The sequence below is a fragment of the Pogonomyrmex barbatus genome, unplaced genomic scaffold (genome assembly GCF_055798465.1).
Source record: "Pogonomyrmex barbatus isolate J1 unplaced genomic scaffold, ASM5579846v1 scaffold11, whole genome shotgun sequence".
Classification (NCBI taxonomy): domain Eukaryota; kingdom Metazoa; phylum Arthropoda; class Insecta; order Hymenoptera; family Formicidae; genus Pogonomyrmex; species Pogonomyrmex barbatus.
This window is the reverse complement of record NW_028297107.1, coordinates 2,148,397-2,168,109: the sequence shown is the minus strand read 5'-3', so window position 1 is coordinate 2,168,109 and position 19,713 is coordinate 2,148,397. Positions and strand designations below refer to the sequence as shown.

The following is a 19,713-nucleotide window of genomic DNA, read 5'->3' as shown; positions in this document are numbered from 1 at the left end:
ATTGGTCAATTAAATTCACTAGAGTTAGACAATAATAATAATAATAATTTGGAAGGTAGCCTTGATGTCTCCATATTATGTCTCTGTGTTATTTTACCGGCGTTACTAAATATTAGTTTTCATCGATTTTTACGGTTTTCGCTCATCAAGAATTAGACTCTTGATCATTCTCCACTTTCCTTTAACAAGCAAATTTAACAAGCAAAATGACAAAAGGTACGATAGATATAAATTTTAATTTTTAAATTAATGAAATACTAATAAGATACATTGGTTAATATTTCATTACTGAAAAATAATGAGATGTTAAAGCAGTTGAAGTTTTAAACAACTTGTGTTTTTTTTTTAGACGAAAATTTAGAAAAAAAGCTATCTGTAGAACCTAATGATAGTGATAAGAAAGCAGTGACTGATTCAGGGCCTGATCCATCGGCACCAATTACGAGAAAAGGAGTATTGACTTCTTTCTTAACTGGCAAACCTATGGAAATACCAGAACAGGATGTTGTAAGAGATTGAATAATGTTTTATTTATAATAAATGTACAAATTTTCTTAAAAATACTATATCAATCTATTTATTTTTCTTATAGCTTGGCAAGTGCAGGTTTGTCTCTGAGTTTGAAAAACTGAATCGTATTGGAGAAGGTACCTATGGAATCGTGTATCGAGCCAGAGATACAAAAAACGATAAAGTTGTTGCATTAAAAAAAGTAAGAATGGAGCATGAAAAGGATGGACTGCCAGTAAGTGGTCTCAGAGAGATATCAGTTTTATTATCATGTCGACATGAAAACATTGTACATCTAAGAGAGGTAGTAGTAGGTAGAAGCCTAGAGAGCATATTTCTCGCAATGGAGTACTGTGAACAGGATTTAGCAAGCTTGCTGGACAACATGCAAGCACCATTTTCAGAAAGCCAGGTTAAATGTATTGTATTGCAAGTGTTGAAAGGTCTTCGTTATCTGCATCATAATTTTATTGTTCACAGAGACTTAAAAGTCTCTAATCTTTTGATGACGGATAAAGGTTGTGTAAAGATTGCTGATTTTGGACTGGCTAGGTGGTTTGGTTTACCTTTGAAACCAATGACACCTAGAGTAGTCACGCTGTGGTATAGAGCACCAGAATTGTTGTTACAAGCCAAAACGCAAACCACTTCAGTTGATATGTGGGCAGCTGGATGCATATTGGGTAAGATTATAATGCTTAACAGGATTTTTTACTATATATAGCAATTCACCATATATAGCAATTCACATTATTATATTAAACTTGTTAACAGATTTTATTAGTTATGTCAATTTATTATTATACCAACATTATTACAATAATTCGTAAACAGTAATACTGTTTATTTTATTATTAGGTGAATTATTGGGACATAGACCTTTACTACCCGGTAGATCAGAAATTGCACAATTAGAGTTAATTGTCGATTTACTGGGTACACCAAGTGAAGCTATTTGGCCAGAATTTAATTCATTGCCAGCACTACAAAATTTTACGCTTAAACAACAACCATATAATAACTTGAAACAAAGATTTCCCTGGTTAAGCGCCGCTGGTCTTAGATTATTGAATTTCTTATTTATGTATGATCCAAAGAAAAGAGCAACTGCTGAAGAATGTTTACAAAGTAGTTACTTCAAAGAAGCTCCTTTACGTTAGTATAAATGCATTTGAATTTTTTAAATTGTCCTGCTGATGCAGCGACAACGTTTGAAATCCGTTTGTTTACTTGATTAATTTAATATATTACAGCTTGCGATCCAAAACTTATGCCTACATTCCCGCAGCATAGAAACATGAAAAAAACAGTTGTGCAAAAAGAGAATCGCGAACAAGAACCAACTGTTACTGATCAAACCAATAATCTACCGGCTATTTCAGATCTTGTACGTTTATCAAAATATAAAAATTATATATATATGATATTCTATTTTTTAAAAAGTATTGTATATAAATTATTTTATACATCTTTATATATGTATGTTTCAGCTTGGATCATTAGTTAAGAAGAGACGTGTTGAATGAAAAATCTTTTATGTCTACTTGAAGAAAAGAATATTCTTTGAATATATCTTTTTTCGATTCCATTTCGTATAATTGATAACTATATGTACACTTATTGCCAAATATATGTACACTTATTGCCAAATATCTTTGCAAATATTTTCAATGGTAATAACAACGTTTGGTAATGACGTTTTCTTTTTATTTGGAAAAAATGATGACATGGACAACATGACAAATTGCATAACTGATATTTGTTTACAAAAATATTCAGCATATTCAGCAAGTAAGATGAAACTTTTAAAACTTTTATATGTTGACTGAATTCCATGCGCATTGTGTGTTTGTTCACATATATGATCACATCTTCAATGACAAACATTTTACAATATTGTGCATATATGTATATACACATCATACATGTATAGATATATATACATGTATATCTTATAAGTTATATATATTTTTACAATGATTTTGTTGCTTTTCTTGTGTAACATTTGCATTAAAAAAAATTCGTGTAACATTCATATTAAAGTACTTTAAAAAAATTATGATTTTTCATAGCGCCTTTTGTATTCGCCGTTCGGGTCATATTTAGTCATGAGACGGTCCCAATCTCTCGTTCGTTTCGTTTTAAGATGATTTATCACTTTTTCCGCCATAGCTTTTTGTTTATCGTTACATTTGCTGCAGCCGCTCGACAGAGCATCTGGCAAAGTTTCTATGGATAAAACGTATATGTTATTATTTCAAGTAAATTTATCACTAGCTAAGATATGAAAAACAAAATAATATATATTCTATAAATATTTTATGTCAAAGATATATTTTTATAAAAGCATTTTTATAAAATTATCACTAGAAACTAAAAATGAAAACTTTGCAATTAAATATTTGTGTTTTGAATTTATTAATATAAATAAAACATAAATTTGCATACAAATTTACATATAAATTTACATACAAATAGCTTTATCAAAATTTACTGTAATATATTAAGCATTTAATATTCATAGAACATGATATGTTATTTAAATATATTAAGTATATTAAACACACAGAACAAACGAGGAGAGAGAAGTATGTATAATTTTAATATCGCTTACATATATAATTTTGCAATCAAACATTAACATTTATTATTAACGACGGTATTGAATAATTAAATTTACATTACATCTTTAGTTTTAGTTTATCTTAGTTTATCTTAGTTTATCTTAGTTTTTTATATGAAACATAATTTAATTTTTGCATTGACGTTATAATAATTTTCATTCTAAAATATTGTGTAGAATAAAGAAAGAGTTTATATAAGTAATTTTTTATAAAGAGTTTATGTAAATGTAATTTCTTATAATTTAACAATATAAATGTAACAAAGTTTGAAATTCGTATGTAAATTTTATAATGTAAAATTTATTTATAAACATAAACTTTATATTACTGTTATGTAAACTTAAGAGCAAGCCAGGATGTAATATGCACGAGAAAGTTCACAGTGAACATTATGTAATGGAGAGAGTATGTGTTGAATTCTCTGCTATAATTATATGGTTACAATCATTTGGTTTGCTTGGTTCATTAAAGTATTTTCTAATTAGAAAAGATAATATCGAGCAAAAATTGGATAATTTTATTCAAAATAAAAAATATGAATAGAATATTACTTACTAAAATTATTATCATTATTATCATAGATAACTTTTAGTTATAATTTTTTTAATTATAACTTTTCATCATAAACTCATTAATCTTTAGTCTATTTTTGCAATACATTTTTAAATTCTTTAATTTTTCTTTTCCTACTTACTTCTTAGTTCACGACCATCAGCAGTGCAAGGTCCTTCGTCCATCAAGCATCGAATGTAATTAGTAAGAACACGATTATTTTGGAGAATCTTATCCACATCCACATCGTCATATTTCCTAGTATACTTCTCGTTGGCAACGACCAGAGTCATCAATGAAGCCAGTAAAATTAGAAGATATCCCTTCATCATGAATCGATATTTGATACGTAAAAATCGAGAGATATGAAAACGAAATGATCTCTTTTTCAGCTGATGAGGTCGCAAGCAAGAGTGAAAAACTAAAGCGATCCATCAGCGGTGGCTGGCTTTTATACAGCCGAGCGGAGGATGGAGGCCGAATCGAACGGAGGGGCCTCTTGTCACACATATTTCGAATACATTCCAGCCTTTTAAGTACATATAATATAATCCGAAAACTTGTACTTTGCCAGCATTTCGACAATCGCTTGTTTGATTTGTGATTTGCGTTGGAATAAAACACTCCAAAATCTCCAAGAAATATTCCATAATATTTAGAGTTATCACAGAGTTAACTTTTCAATTTTTATCGATAATAGTGCAATAAATTCATAATCTTGATGAAATAAATAAAGTAATATAAAAATTAGCAAATAAAATTAGTATTTTATCTTAAATTTTAAAATCCTCAAGTTTCCTTATAAGATGTATAATGTAATCTTCTTATATGTACGTATGCAGCATTAAAATCTTTTATCTAATGGCAAATCATCAAGATGCATAATGTGTCGAGTCTTTGACCCACTTTATTAGCGAGTTACATCGAAAGAAGCTCGGTAAAATTTTATAAACTTTGTATATTTTGTCAAAATATATCTGTCACATATATTTTTGACTGCAAAATCTGTAAGTCTAGAATCGTAATATATGCAATATAATTTATTAATATAAATTATTAATATAAATATTTATTAATATATTTATTAATATAAATTATTAATATAAATTTTTTACAATAAAAATGCCATGTTCTATATTTATATGTAAAAAAATTCTATTTTCAATATCTATTACTATATCTATTGCAAAACACAGAAAAATGTATTAAGGTGGTAAAGTAATTCTACAAAATCATTCATGAGATAATAGTGCATGAATGACGCAAGCTATTGGAACATGTGACGCATGAAGAGAAAGTGGTTTCGATGAACCACTAATGTATCCATAAAGATAACATCTATGTCTTTTTATCATTAAGAACTTTCAAACTTTCATTTTGATTTTTTTCAATTAAAAATAATTCGAATATTTGCCATAAACTAGATTCCAATTAACCGTAAAAATTAATATATGCAAACTGTTTTACTTATAATAAATATGTTTTATTTACAATATAATAAAAATAAAATATATTTTATATATGTTTATCTTGAATTTATAAATGTTTGAATTGTTTCAATATAGAAGTTCTTTTATCTAGGTCTTAATAAATTTTAATATAATTAATATTCAATATAATTAAAATATCAAATGATTCTTTTTCAATAAAATCAATGATTTTCTTTTTTATTCAAAATATTATAATAAACGACTAAAGAATAAAGTATAAAATATAAAAATATAAAAAAATAAAAAAGTTATATATATTATTTAAAAGTTATATATATTATTTATAAAAAAGATGAAAAGTAGATGTTATAAAAAATATATTTAGAATATTAGAATGATGAAATTTCTCGTAGAGTTTGAACTGAATCGTTTTTTATTATGTTTGTATAATATTTTTATTCGCTTAATCGAATTCTTTGAAATAAAAAATGTAACAAAATAAATTATCATTCAATAATTAAATTTTATGATATTATATTAAATTGACGAGAAATGTATACATTTGAATCTCATATTACTTCATGGAATATCACAATTGCAAAAATTTCTGTAAATTTGTTTTATTGTGAACTACAATAATGACAATAATGACAAAATTGTCTCTGAATATTAAATAGCAAATCTGTGAACAAAAACCCCAATTATTGCAGTCAAAAATAAAATTTGTTCATGTTTGTTCTCATAATAATAATAATAGAAATCAGTGGATATATTATCATAGATATATAAGATACGGATATATCTTGTTTTTTAAATATAGCAGTATATTATAATCAATAAATTGAAAAATCTCCCATAAAAAATATTTAGAAAATATTTTGCTTGAATAAATTTTTTACGATCGAAGAATAATCGACTATAATTGGTTAATTTTCTTATTGCTTATATAATTTTCTTATTGCTTATATTCTTTTATTGCTAAAAAGCGTGTAAAAAATTTTAGTCGTAATAACAAGATGTAGGCAACATAATCAATTCAGTCGATTATTTGTGAACCGTGATGAGCATAGACAAATTCTGATAATGGCGGAATAAACGTGATGTGAGACAGAGATGAGTAGTGACGTCCAATTGCTCACATTGCTGATTGACTAATTTAAGATAAAATTTTTTGATTGGTTGCTCCAGTGGAAAATTTTTTGCTCCAGGCGTTGGTCGTTATAAGTGACTGTTCAATTGCAATATGATCAAACGAAACACTCCCGCATTAAGCCGGTATCAGACTAAAAATGGCATTGAAATTAGATTGGAATTTAACCAATTCAAACAAAGTTCACTAAACTTGAAATTGGATTTTTTTTTAATTGATTAAATTTTAATCTCAATCTCTAATCTGATACCGGTTTTAACTGTTTATAATAGAAATAATATGGTGAAGTCGTAAGTTGTAAGAAATTGGCCAATCACAGTTGATTATTCGCCTCACACTCGATTGTGATTGATCAATTTCTTAAGTCTTACGACTTACTGCACCATATTATTTCCATTGTAGACGACTCTTTACTACTTAACCTTAAAACGATGCTGAACGCGATAATAGGAGCTTTCCAGCAAGAAGACACAGATAGACACTGTGTCACATAATTAAACACAATGCTAAGTGCTTGATAGAATATTTTTTAATTCTAGATATAGTTACCAGTTAACGCTAGCTGAAATTTGTTGAAAGTTTTGATTGCTTCATTCTCGAGCATAATCTTTAAAATATTTGCAGTCACAGCAATAATCAAAGAAATAACCTTTTCTTCTTCTTCTTAGTCCAGCTAGCCTATTCTATAATTCTTAAAAATAATTCGGTATCATTATATTGTCGTTGCGCAGATTTTTTATCATATAAAATATTTCATAAAATTGTCGTTAGAGAATAGGTCTACAGAATGCCTTAGTGTTGGTCCACAATAGGTGATTAAGCTTTAAGAAATTGACCAATTATAATCGAATATGAAAAGAATAATCGACTATGATTGGTCAATTTCTTACGACTTAAAGATTAAATACTTATTGTGGACCGACACTTAAATAAATGATTAATTTCAAAACAGAAAAAGACAGAATTCTTTTTCACTATTCAGTGCTACCGTGGAACATAAAAGTTTAAAAATTGGCAGCCATGATGCAGAACTCTGTTTCATAACTGTCGAGATGTATTGTGTCGTAACAGAAAAGCACGTATAGCGACACTGTGTTACACTGTGTCTATGTTGCGCTTATTGGAAAGCTCCTAATAATATGGACGTGTAGAGAATGTCTCTCTCTCTCTCTCTCTCTCTCTCTCTCTCTTTCTCTTCTCTCTCTCTCTCTCTCTCTTTCTCTTCTCTCTCTCTCTCTCTTTCTCTCTGAAGTGCTTCAGCGATAAATAAATAAAATCGTCGAATCGCTAATTTATTAATGTTAATGTGTTAACAATATGGATCTATTGGTAAACGAGGAAAATTTGCAACAAATATTGAACAAGTTGTCTGAGGATGAGGTTCGAATATAATTTGAATATAATTGAATTTTTAATTAACATTTTATGTATACTATACAAATTTCTATGCGCAAATTAAATTTCATAGAATTTATAATATTTTCTTAAGATTTGATGTACAAAGTATTGCTGAGAAGATATATGTTGCAATTGTTGTTACACAAAAATTTCTGTTGTTTATGTAACAAAAGATAAATGTAATATTAGGTCGCTATAAAAAAAAATCTGGATACAATCCTTGTTCGACGATGTCATGTGGAAGCAAAACTACAAAATATTGGCAAAGTATTGCCGAATGTTATGGTAATACGAACAGAAGGGGAGAAGTTTTGCGACATGATTGCTCGTACCAATGAATTAGCAGAGAATGTTAGTGCTAAAGTAAGACAATTGGATTTAGCAAGAGTAAGTTGTTAAATTAAAATATTAAATTACAAATATTAAATATTAAAATATCCTAAATTCTTAAACATATAATTTTATCATTTTTAATTTCTTTAGTGTTTATATTTTCTAATTTTGTTTTATAGAGCAGAGTATGTGAATGTCAAAGTAGAATAAATGACATATTAGATTTGCAATTATGCAGCGAAGGAGTGGCGACTGCATTGCGTAATGAGGATTATGAACAGGGTGCTGCTCATGTTCATCGTTATTTAGCAATGGACCAGCAATTATTGGAAAGAACAGCTGAAGATGTATCAGGAGATCATACTAGCATTAGCAGTTCTTTGGTTACCTTGCAGCAAGCTGCAATGGAACTTAGGGCTGTTATTACACATAAATTTGATGAAGCTGTAAAATCTGAAGATCTCGCATCCGTTGAGAGATTTTTCAAGATATTTCCATTGTTGGGGATGCATTTAGAAGGGCTAAAAAAATTTTGTAGTTATTTATGTACCAAAGTATGTAATATTATGTAAAATTATATCTGTTAAATTCTTGTTAAGAAGAGATGACATTATTTAATTTTTTTTTTTTAGCTACATGAGACTGCACAGAAGAATTTACAAGCAGCCCTAGAGATTAAAAGCAATGATAAAAGAGCAGCTGTTATTTTTGCTGATACTATGACTCTATTATTTGAAGGAATTGCACGTATTGTAGAGGTGCATCAACCAATCATTGAGACTTATTACGGCCCTGGTAGACTTCTAATGACAATTTCGATTTTACAAAAGGAATGTGATAGGTAAAGATAATATGTATAAAAAATTGTATGTCATATTTTAGATTCTCCATATACATTTAAAAAAATTATATTCGTATATTCTGTAAATATAGACAAGTCAAAAAGATTATTGCAGTATTTACGAAACATAGATGCATATCTAAGAATGTACAAATGATAAATGAATATTTGCGGAAACCAAGTCCTGAAAGGCTCGATCCCAAAGAACTTGATCTTCTTTTGGGAGAAATTACTATAATGCACTCGAGGGCGGAACTTTATATACGTTTTCTAAAGAGAAGAATTAAGGTAAAAAGTTATCAATCATTTTCATAATGTTACATAAATTAATAATCATTTAACTATTGTTTTGTAGAATGATATAGAAATCAGTACAACAGATGAAACACAGCGTACAGAGTTACTTAATGAATTTGAAACAACTATGAATAACTCTGAATTAGCACATGGCATGCAAGAGTTGCTTGGAGCCTATCTTGCATTAGAGAGATATTTTCTCGAGGAGAGTGTAAATAAGGCATTAGGAATAGATACCTTAGAACCAGATCAGCAAATTTCCAGCATGGTTGATGATGTATTTTTCATAGTGCAGAAGTGCATACGGTATATTGTTAGACTTTTATATAATTTGTATATTTTTTATATATGTTATTAAAAATTATAAAATTTCTCTATAGTCGCGCTATGTCAAGTTGGAGCATAGATGGTGTTTGTGCTGTTGTCAATATGGCTTGTGGTATTTTGGAAGGCGAGTTTGCGAACAGATTGAGGAACAGATTGCGTCAAGGTTATCCAGCAGGCTATCTAGATTTAGCACAAGCATATAGTGCTCTACAAACGAGCATACAACATGGACGTTTGCAGACGTCAGATACAGAATACGCTCGTCTTATGTTCTTGGTATAATTTTTAAAATTTATATCACTCATTAATATTGCTATTGATGCTATTATTATTAATACACTTATCTTTATCACTTATTTTTATCACAAAGATGGAAAGATGGAAGTCTATTACTGTTATTATAATTATTATGTGCCTGTAATTATTTGCATTTATTTGTTAATTAGGCATATCTAAATAATACTGATGTGAGCACAGAATATGTGGAAACATTATGCAAAAGTCTCAGTACAGAAATAGATACAACATTCCCCAATATGCAAACAAAGGATAGAGGCAAAATTGACAGCTGTTTATCCAGTTTGAAAAGTGTCATATTGATATTACGGGGTATTATTGATTGTGGCCTAGAACAGTTACGCGTCAGCGCTGTTAAACCCAGAGTCACTCCGTGGCTTGATACGTTTTTATCTATAGATCATCATATTAATGAAGTATGTTCTGTAAAAATAAATATATTTTGTATCTCTAAATATATAACGAATTATTCGTACACAGGACGAATTATTGAGATATGAAACGGACGAACCATTTGTGCAAACATTAATCACGAATCTAGAAGGTCTACTTCGAGGATTTAAAGATAGTCTGACGACTTCCAATTATGATGCACTTATTGGACTTCTGACTGCGGAAGTTACGGCTCGTTTAGAAAAAGTGGTCTTGAAATCAACTTTTAATCGAGTACGTACACTAAATTTAAACTATGTTATCATAAATAATTTTTTAATTAATTCTAGATTATAATTTATAGTATTACTGTAGTAATACTATAAATTCTCCTCTCTCTCCTCTTTCGCCTCTCTCTCTAAATAAATATTTCTATTTAATGAATGAATAATTCAAATATTATTTGACTACAGAATGAATTTGTATGTTTTAGGCTGGAGGTCTGATATTAGACAAGGAAATAAGATCGTTAGCCAGTTATTTAGCGGCTGCCACATCGTGGTCAGTGAGAGATAAATTCGCGCGTTTAACGCAGATCGCCACTATCCTGAGCATAGAAAAAATAGAGGAATTGGCCGATTACTGCGGCGCGGACGCGATAGCGTGGCGATTAACGCCGTCCGAAGTACGACGTATCGCTTCCCTAAGAATAGACTTTCGACCAGAAGATATCAAGAGATTAAAGTTATGATTTATTATTCTCTTTATCATCCAGTAATATCTGAAGCCACGGCGACATCGAGCTATATGTTTGCGCAATTTAATCAAATATTCATTTTACGTATATGTATATAGAACGAAATATATGTTATTTATTATGATATATATATATATATATATATTTTTATATTTTCCTAAAACGACCAAATATATTCTTTCAATTAATATATAATATATATTAATATTCTTTTATCTTTTGTCTTTTTTCTATGAGAATATTCTCTTTTTCTTTTTTGTTTTTGATATAATTTAAACAAATTTATGGCTATATATCTATTATTGATAAGGCAGATTCTGTTATATCGACATGTAATTTTGAAAACGAGCAGGTTGAGTACTATACATACATAATTGCCGCCGATTTTGACGAGAGTACGTTTTGTAATTGGCAGCCCTGTCTTTGGACTATCGCCATTTTCTGTCTACGATTCTACGCTTTACGTTCCGGAGATCGCGGCGAGATTACGAGATATGTCCTCAGCAAGCGGTGACGAGGCCGAGGTCGCACTGGTCGAACCAGGTAAAATGAAAAGCTTCGGACACCGTATCAATTATCTTTGATCGATCGCCAGGTCGTTGCCAAGGAATCAAATCGCTCGCATCAAAGACGTACGCCGGCATGATCGCCCAACCCACGAGACCGCCATTTCGAGGCGGCATCTCGCATGCATTCGCGGAGCACGTTATAAATATTTCTTTATCTTTCCAGTGAGACGCACCAGGTCGGGCCGAGCACGAAAAACAGCGGTAGTAGCCAAGAAATCACCTGTGAAGAAACTCCTCGCCCGGGCGACGCGTTTCCCGAAGAAGATCCATGAGATCGAAGAGGTTGAGGTAAGACCTGAATCAGTTGTATTCACGCTGTAGATTAATATCGCTGCCGATTAATGTGATCTTTATCTGGTAGTGAAGCTAAAACAAAACGTCAGTTTAATATTTTGTATCTCCTGAAATAATAAGAGAGAGAATTGCAATTTAAAAAAAACAATCTGCTAATCAGACATGTTTTGTTATAGAATAATGATGTAAAATGATACTGTTTATTCTATTTTGATACATCCAATGGTTGCTCTACATCATGCAATATCATTGATTTATTTCAATAACTAACTTATAGAAAATAATAATGGAGAAAATGGTTTATTTGCTATGTGGTGTTATACTGTTTTTGTTTATTACAATGTATCATCCCAATAATTCAATAAGCTTAATTGATGATGCACTTGAATTCTGTCATGGTTAATTTATCAATAAATTGGAGATTGAAGATATAATTGATTTTTTTATTGTAAATTTAAGGATAACTAATAGATGGTAAGGATTTGGTATCTCTACTTAAAAAAAATGTTACTATAGATTTATTATTAAAGATTTCAAATATATGAGAATTTTTCAGATTTTTATATGGTTTAAAAAAGTATAGAAAATTTGCAGTGATCTTCAAAGCTCCAAAGGATATATTATTAAATCGTTCAAAATGTTTTTCATTTAAAACATTAATGAAATATGAAACATTAACAGCTGACATTTTATTGATTGTAAACTTTATTATTGAAAATATTTTAAATTCTAACCAAAACGTTAAAAAGATGTTTATTTTTTTTTATTTATGCATATTTTAATAAATATAACAATGCATCATTATCCATACTAGATTCTTAATAGCTCTTTTTACAATTTTATATTTTTTAATGGTAAATCCTAATTTGTATATTGTTTAGAACATTGAACTCTATAGTATACTGGAGTGAGCTTGAAGTGGAGATGTCTCACTTATTAAAAAAAGACAACGTGCGAATTAGTATTGCTCTCTTTGTCAAGAGATTCTTGGATTGGTTAATGTTATTCTCCTACCGTAAGATTAACCAATAAGTACACTGTAGAAAAGAGATAAAGATTCCAGTTTTAGTGTGCCCGTCCATTTCTCCGTTGGGCCGCGATTTTCTATAGTTTAATATAGGGAAGACTCACTCCAGTATACTATAGAGCTCAATGATTTAGAATGAATTTTTATCAGAATTAGTTTCCTACAAAAAACAATAGAAATCTAAAAATAACAACTGAATTCTGATTTAAATCCATTTCAAATATGATCAATATTGTATAATAAGTATCCTGATTATTGATACAAAATGCTATTACAGATTCCTAATGGAAAGTTAAGTCTATATCAAATTATAAATTAAAAGCTAAAATTTGACTAATGATATAATTAATTTTAATTATATTTATTTTGATTATCTTATTTTTAATCTTCAGTTCACAATTCTTAATTTTCAATTTCAGAATCTGACACAGCATAATGTGTTACATCGATTATATAATAATTCAAAATGAATTTATCAAATTAAAGATTTTGCTTTTGTAACCTTTGTTGTAATATTCTTATAAAAAAATCAAATGCAAATAAGAAAATAATGTAATTGCGCGACTTGACACTTTTTGATGACAATAAGTATTTGTAGAATTAAAATAATTAAAATAATTAAAATAATTAATAATATAACTATTTGTAATTATAGGAGGAAACTACATCTACATTAGAGGAAAGTATGATTGAAAATATGTCTGAGAACGGAGTTCAACGATTAACTGACGTTATTGTGGAGCAACGCAGTGAGGAAGATACTCCCATGTTGCATTTGGAATTGGAAGATTCTGAAGATGCCAATATTCATGAAATAAGCATTAGTCAAAGCGAAGAAATAGAGCAAGATGTTGAAGATATGGTAAATAATAATTTTTGTTCAATTTTTGTTTAATTAAGATTTTTTGATATCTGATTTTTTATAAATTAAATTTTTAAGAAAATTAATATTTTATTTTGTTTGTAATAACAATTCCAATTATTAAAATGTAATATTTCAAGAAATGATTCTTTGAGATTAAAAAAATTGCTTTATATCTTGATCTTTCTAACAATTTTTCTGCTATTTATAGAACTGTTTTAAAATTTATTCATGTGAAATATAATCATGATATTTTTGAACTAATATTGTAACTAAGAAATCAATGATAATCAGAGATGCACCGTCAAAAGTAAAAAAAAAAAGAATAATGCTATAAACATATAGCGCGTGTTTAGTCTATAAAAAAATTACTAGTTTATTAATTATTATACATAAAACTTGATTTATTTCAGCGGCATTCCAATATAAGATCAGAAGGCATAATTATAGAAGAAAGTAGCATGGACAAAGAAGAGATGCTGGCTGAACGTGGAGACATCGAGATGGAAGATCAAGACATGAGTAACGATGACTCGAATCAACAACGTGTGCTGATAGATTTTCAAGAAGTTATTAATGAAGATGGCAATACAATGACACAAGAGATTCTAGAGGCGGAAGAAGTAGATTCGGAGAACATGTCGGCGCATACTGGGATCCAAATTATGGAAATCGATGACTCACAGCAAGAAATATCAGAAGTTACAGAGACAGTGATAGGCAAGGTAGAAGAACCCGATATGGAAGTATCACAGAGTGATTCTTTGCCACGTATAGAAATAACTGAGGCTGAAAACGAAGTGGAATACACAAATGAAGATGACGCAAAGAAAATTGAGCCTGATACAGAAGCTGTGTCAGAGGATGAATTACCGACTGAAGCCGCGGCCAAGGTCAGGAGCATTAGATTTATGTTTTCAATACACATAATTGACATTCTAAATTTTTTTGATAGTTAATTTATATATTGATAACATAAATAATTTTAAATGTGCAGGAACCAGAGACTGAAGCAGTTTCTGACGAAGAACTGCCAGTTGCTGCTCCAGCAGATTTGGGCGAGACAGAGTCTGTGTCCGAAGATGAATTACCTCCGGACAGTGAAAAAAAGAAAAAGAGCGCAGCAAAATTGATGGGCAAAGTGACGGACAAAAAAATCAAAACAGAAGGTGGAAGTAAGTATATTTTTTAGTGCTCCATAAAAATTGAAAATAGTTCAGAACTGGTTCTGTTATATATTCTTTATACTTTTAGCCAAACGTAAATTGAATGCGGAAGGAGAATACGATCCCAGTTCTCCGACATCTGAAAACAATGACGAAGCACCAGCAAAAAAAGTTGCTTTGTCAAGCGAAGCAGATGCAGGAGATAAACAAGAAATCAAACCAGCATCGCCAAAAAAGAAAACATTGCCCGAACTAGAGAAATATTGGAAAGCCGTTAACGAAGATCCATCTGACTTCACAGGATGGACATATCTTTTACAATATGTGGATCAAGAAGTAAGTAAAAATTAATAATTTTATTTTATTTTGAAATTTATTATTCATTAATTAATCATTTTTAATTATCCTTAATATTTTATTTTAAAAAGTATATATATTTGAAGGTGGCTATAGAAATATTGGAGAATATCGTGTGAAATATGCAAACATTTTATAAATGAATTGAAATTAAAATTAATTTTTGTCATTTTTATAGAATGATGCGGAGGCCGCGCGCGAAGCTTATACGAAATTCTTGGAGCGTTATCCATATTGCTACGGTTACTGGAGAAAATTTGCCGATTACGAGAAGAAGAAGGGCAACCCCGAAAATGTCCAAACGGTGAGTCCGATCGTATATTACGTTTGTTAGGTTATCTCTCATTATATGATATCATTATAATTAACGCAATCTAATGAAAATAGCTCGAGTTAGGAAGACGCGTGGGCAGTGTGCACGCACATAAATATGGTTTTCCCTTCCAACAGCATAGCACGTCTTGCGGCACCTATTCGACTTTCTTCGTTTACAAAATAGTTACTTATTTAATTATCCTGCGATACTTACAAAATGCTATATTACATATTTTACTATTTTACCGATATATCGAATACATCAAGTACTCTATCGTACATAAGTCGAGCGAGATGGTTAGTTTCCGAAGCGCCTTTTATCGCGATAGAAAGAAAGAAAATTGTGTTATATTTACTGTAAGCATTTGTATACACATAGCTTACTACAGAAAGTATTGTAAAACTTAAGCATAAGATATATGCGCTACTCTTACTTTATGTAAGTAAGATATGTCGGGTGTTAAGTCAAAGTCAGAAACAAAGACTTAGGACACGTGCACGTGCCAGAGTGGGAGCAAGAAAGAGTGGCGGAAGACACTGTGGCGCCCAGATCGGAACACTCCCTGACTTTTAAGGTGAATGCACAATGCTCTGCAATCTCTGTGTTAATTAAATCTCTTTATTTACAGTACGCGTACGATATGTGAGTATACGTTGCTAAAAAGACCGTAATGCTTAACGAAAGCTAAAAGCAAAATAGGTATAAGATCTACCCGCCGATAAGTCCAACTCAGTTGTAAACTGTTCTAAATACGATCCACGAATCCGTTACCGCAGGTGTTCGACCAAGGTCTGAAAGCTATTTCGTTAAGTGTCGACCTCTGGCTCCATTACATCAACCACTGTAAAACCGTCTATGAGAAAGATGAAGAAACCCTCCGGGAGCAGTATGAGCGAGCCATACAAGCTTGCGGGCTTGAATTCAGGTAATGAAACTAAATATATATGATTTTAAATAAATTTGTTTAAATCTACATTATCAAAAGTCTAAGTATTATCTCTTCCATTTCAATTAAAAGCAATAGAACAAATATTATATAGTTTACATTTCTTTGGTATTATAATAATAATAAAATCTTAAAAGTTTATTTATTATTTTTACTATTTTAATTTAAAAGAAGAGATAGTGCATGTTCAGATTTTTATGTTTATATTTTTCCTTTGTCCATTAAAAGTAGTACATTTATTTCTTTAATATTTTTTTAGCTGTTACATAACATAATAAATTCTTACTTTGAGAAAAAAAACAACTAAAGAGGAATAAACGAATAATATAACAATTTAATATATAAATAGATCGGATCGTCTCTGGGAGAGTTACATAAAGTGGGAATTAGAAGGGAAACGTTTGAGCAAAGTGACAGCACTCTACGATCGTTTACTGTCGACACCTACTCTTGGCTATATTTCCCACTTCGAAGCCTTCCAGGAATTCGTGTCGTCCAATTTGCCGAATCGTATTCTAAGTGTGGACGATTTTCTCGCACTACGCGCCGAAGTAAAGGCCCTTCTTAAGTCGGATGATACCACCGCAACGTCTGCCGCTGATGACGCACCACCCGGCGAGGAACCGCCACCCCACGAAATACCACCTACTGACGAGGAAACACGTGCCATCCGTGAGAAAATCATCAGCAGTAGGCGCAAAATGCACAAAGCGAACGTCAATGCGGTGGCAGCGAGATGGTCATACGAAGAAGGGGTACATTCGATTATATTTATATATTCATTACACGCTTTAAGTAGTTATTAGCAAAATGACACTTCTTAATTTTATCATATTGGAAGATGTAAATGCTGTAAATGAGAAAAAACACTCATGTCGATCCCTCATCGTAGCTCTAGAACTACCTATTCGCGCAGTAAATGTGGATTCATTGTAGTACAGAAGTCAATCTTTTACAATCTTTTATGTTGTAAGTAAAAAAAGTGTATTCCAAATTAAAAGATTTGGATTTATTGATTAATTTCACATTTAAAGAAATAAGATTTAAATTAAATTTATTCAAATTAATCTACAATAAATTGTTTACAATTTAATCATGATGTATGATTAACACAGATAAAGAGACCATACTTCCATGTAAAACCATTGGAACGATGCCAATTGAAAAACTGGAAGGAGTACCTAGACTTCGAAATCGAGCAAAAGGATCAGAATCGAATAATCATCTTATTCGAGAGATGTCTTATAGCTTGTGCACTTTATGATGAGTTTTGGATGCGAGTAAGTATAAATATAAATCTCTGTAATATATATTTTTTGTGTTACTAGTTTAAATATATATTTATCAAATGTATATTATGTTTTATTTTAAATGAAATTTTAAACTGACATTAAAAATATCTAACAATATTATTTTATATTAAAAATTATAAATAAATATTATATCCTTGGAAAAAATATCGATATATAACTAAGAATTATTGTATAAGCGGTTTTTATTTTTTCATTTGTGCAGTTTGTGCGCTATTTGGAATCGCTGAAGGGAGATAACACTGAAAAGATCCGAGACGTATATTCGAGAGCTTGTATGGTTCATCATCCAAAGAAGCCAAACTTGCATTTACAATGGGCTATATTCGAGGAGGGTCAAGATAACTTCGAGAAAGCCGCTACTATATTAGAAAATATTGATAATGTATTACCGAATATGCTACAAGTGGCGTATCGACGAATAAATTTGGAGCGTCGTCGTGGAGATTTAGAGAAAGCGTGTACCTTGTACGAAAATTATATTAGTAATAGTAAGAACAGGACAATCGCCAATAATATTGCTGTGAAATATGCCAGATTCTTGTGTAAAGTTAAGAATGACGTGGATAAGGCGATTAAAGTGTTGATGAAGGTACATTCAAATGCAACATTGATTTTTCTCCACTAATTATGTTGATATTTATTTAATAAGATTAATACATATGTTTTTTTGCAGGCCACAGATAAAGATAAGGATAATCCCAGATTATATCTGCAATTAATTGATTTGGCAATGCAACGAACACCAGTTGACACTCAAGAAATAGTAGGTTACATGGATATGTTTATAGAAAGAGAACATGCGGATCTTGAGCAGAGAGTACTCTTTGCGCAACGCAAAGTCGAATTCCTGGAAGATTTCAGCCCCGATATCCGACAAGTGTTGAAAGCTCACGAACAGTTTCAGAAATGCATCAAACAAGCGAAAGAGAGGAAGAAGACGAAGAGTGACGACAATAAAACGTATTTATTTAGAAAAGATTAATTAGATTAAGAATTAATTACACTCAAAATATAATTTATATCATAAGATTTTGCTTAATAATTCAATCATCGTCTATGCAATTGAGCATAATTAATGTAATTTAATAGAACAAACGAATGCATTGATTAATGTATAGAACAAAATATTAAACTATAAATTCTGTTTAATTAATAGAAATTAATATAATTAATTTTTAATTATGATCGATATGTTGCAGCGATTCTTCGCCTCCGAAGAAGAAAACTGATCAATCAAATGTGCCACCTCCACCATCCGTGGGCTCACAGTCTTCGTATCAATACAGCAGCGGTCCGAGCGGGCCGTATCAGTCGCAACAGCAGTTCCAAGGTGGACAATATGGTGGTCAAGGCAGTTATCAACAAAGTTACCCGCAGTATCCACCTCCGTCAGATCCCAATTATGCCAACTATCAAAATTGGCAATACGGTCAAGGCGGACCACAAACTTACGGACCTTACAATCAATGGGGATCTTATAATTATTACTAATACCAATCACGTAATCGTCCCTAAGAACTATCATACTGTTAAGTGTGTCTACTGTACATTTTTTAGCGTTTTATTCTACCAATTTCGAAGTCAAGAAGAAGGAATTATTGTTTAAGTACCTTGGTATCATTCTCTCTGACATGTGAGAGCTTATATGCCGAGCATCTCTCTATACATATATGTATATCAATAATTGACATCTTGCACGAATATTTACTGTATGTATTGTGAATAAACTGTATACCATTAACAGAATTTTATTTCTGACATATTTATATTATTTTATTGCATTCAAAATTAATTTAACGATTAATGATTGCTCATTGTTAATCTTAGATAATAATCTCCACAATTTTTAGAAACATTTCAAGTCGTTTGTATAACATTTTATATCAAGAAAAATATAGAAAGATGCTAAATGAAAATATTAAATTCTTTTATAAGAAGATAAAAAATAAATTCTTGTTATTGGTCTACAGTTTCT

The 19,713-nt window shown here is 30.4% G+C and overlaps 4 protein-coding genes across 4 annotated transcripts; 3 read left to right on the top strand and 1 right to left on the bottom strand.

The window, feature by feature from the left end:
* Positions 1 to 53: 53 nt before the first annotated feature.
* On the top strand, positions 54 to 2,160 carry Cdc10 (cyclin-dependent kinase 10). The gene is made up of 6 exons (XM_011637122.2): positions 54 to 216; positions 350 to 507; positions 593 to 1,193; positions 1,369 to 1,665; positions 1,764 to 1,897; positions 2,001 to 2,160. The coding sequence occupies exons 1-6, from the start codon at positions 207 to 209 to the stop codon at positions 2,034 to 2,036; spliced, it is 1,236 nt and encodes a 411-aa protein (XP_011635424.1). The 5' UTR covers positions 54 to 206; the 3' UTR covers positions 2,037 to 2,160.
* A 298-nt stretch (positions 2,161 to 2,458) lies between these two features.
* On the bottom strand, positions 2,459 to 4,617 carry CSP6 (chemosensory protein 6). Its single transcript, XM_011637121.2, has 2 exons — positions 3,829 to 4,617; positions 2,459 to 2,739 (listed from the first exon to the last, which is right to left on the bottom strand). Exons 1-2 carry the CDS (start codon positions 4,016 to 4,018, stop codon positions 2,567 to 2,569), a joined length of 363 nt encoding a protein of 120 aa, XP_011635423.1. The 5' UTR covers positions 4,019 to 4,617; the 3' UTR covers positions 2,459 to 2,566.
* A 2,693-nt stretch (positions 4,618 to 7,310) lies between these two features.
* Cog4 (conserved oligomeric Golgi complex subunit 4) lies at positions 7,311 to 11,014 on the top strand. The gene is made up of 10 exons (XM_011637119.3): positions 7,311 to 7,646; positions 7,854 to 8,051; positions 8,177 to 8,551; positions 8,630 to 8,838; positions 8,931 to 9,126; positions 9,194 to 9,441; positions 9,516 to 9,738; positions 9,909 to 10,175; positions 10,240 to 10,425; positions 10,625 to 11,014. Exons 1-10 carry the CDS (start codon positions 7,584 to 7,586, stop codon positions 10,880 to 10,882), a joined length of 2,223 nt encoding a protein of 740 aa, XP_011635421.2. The 5' UTR covers positions 7,311 to 7,583; the 3' UTR covers positions 10,883 to 11,014.
* Positions 11,015 to 11,367: 353 nt separating this feature from the next.
* Positions 11,368 to 19,484, top strand: Prp39 (pre-mRNA processing factor 39). Its single transcript, XM_025218015.2, has 13 exons — positions 11,368 to 11,431; positions 11,621 to 11,745; positions 13,434 to 13,640; positions 14,054 to 14,533; positions 14,638 to 14,815; positions 14,895 to 15,142; positions 15,342 to 15,467; positions 16,256 to 16,404; positions 16,775 to 17,180; positions 17,541 to 17,705; positions 17,941 to 18,327; positions 18,412 to 18,698; positions 18,938 to 19,484. Exons 1-13 carry the CDS (start codon positions 11,383 to 11,385, stop codon positions 19,227 to 19,229), a joined length of 3,099 nt encoding a protein of 1,032 aa, XP_025073800.1. The 5' UTR covers positions 11,368 to 11,382; the 3' UTR covers positions 19,230 to 19,484.
* The last annotated feature ends 229 nt before the right edge of the window (positions 19,485 to 19,713 follow it).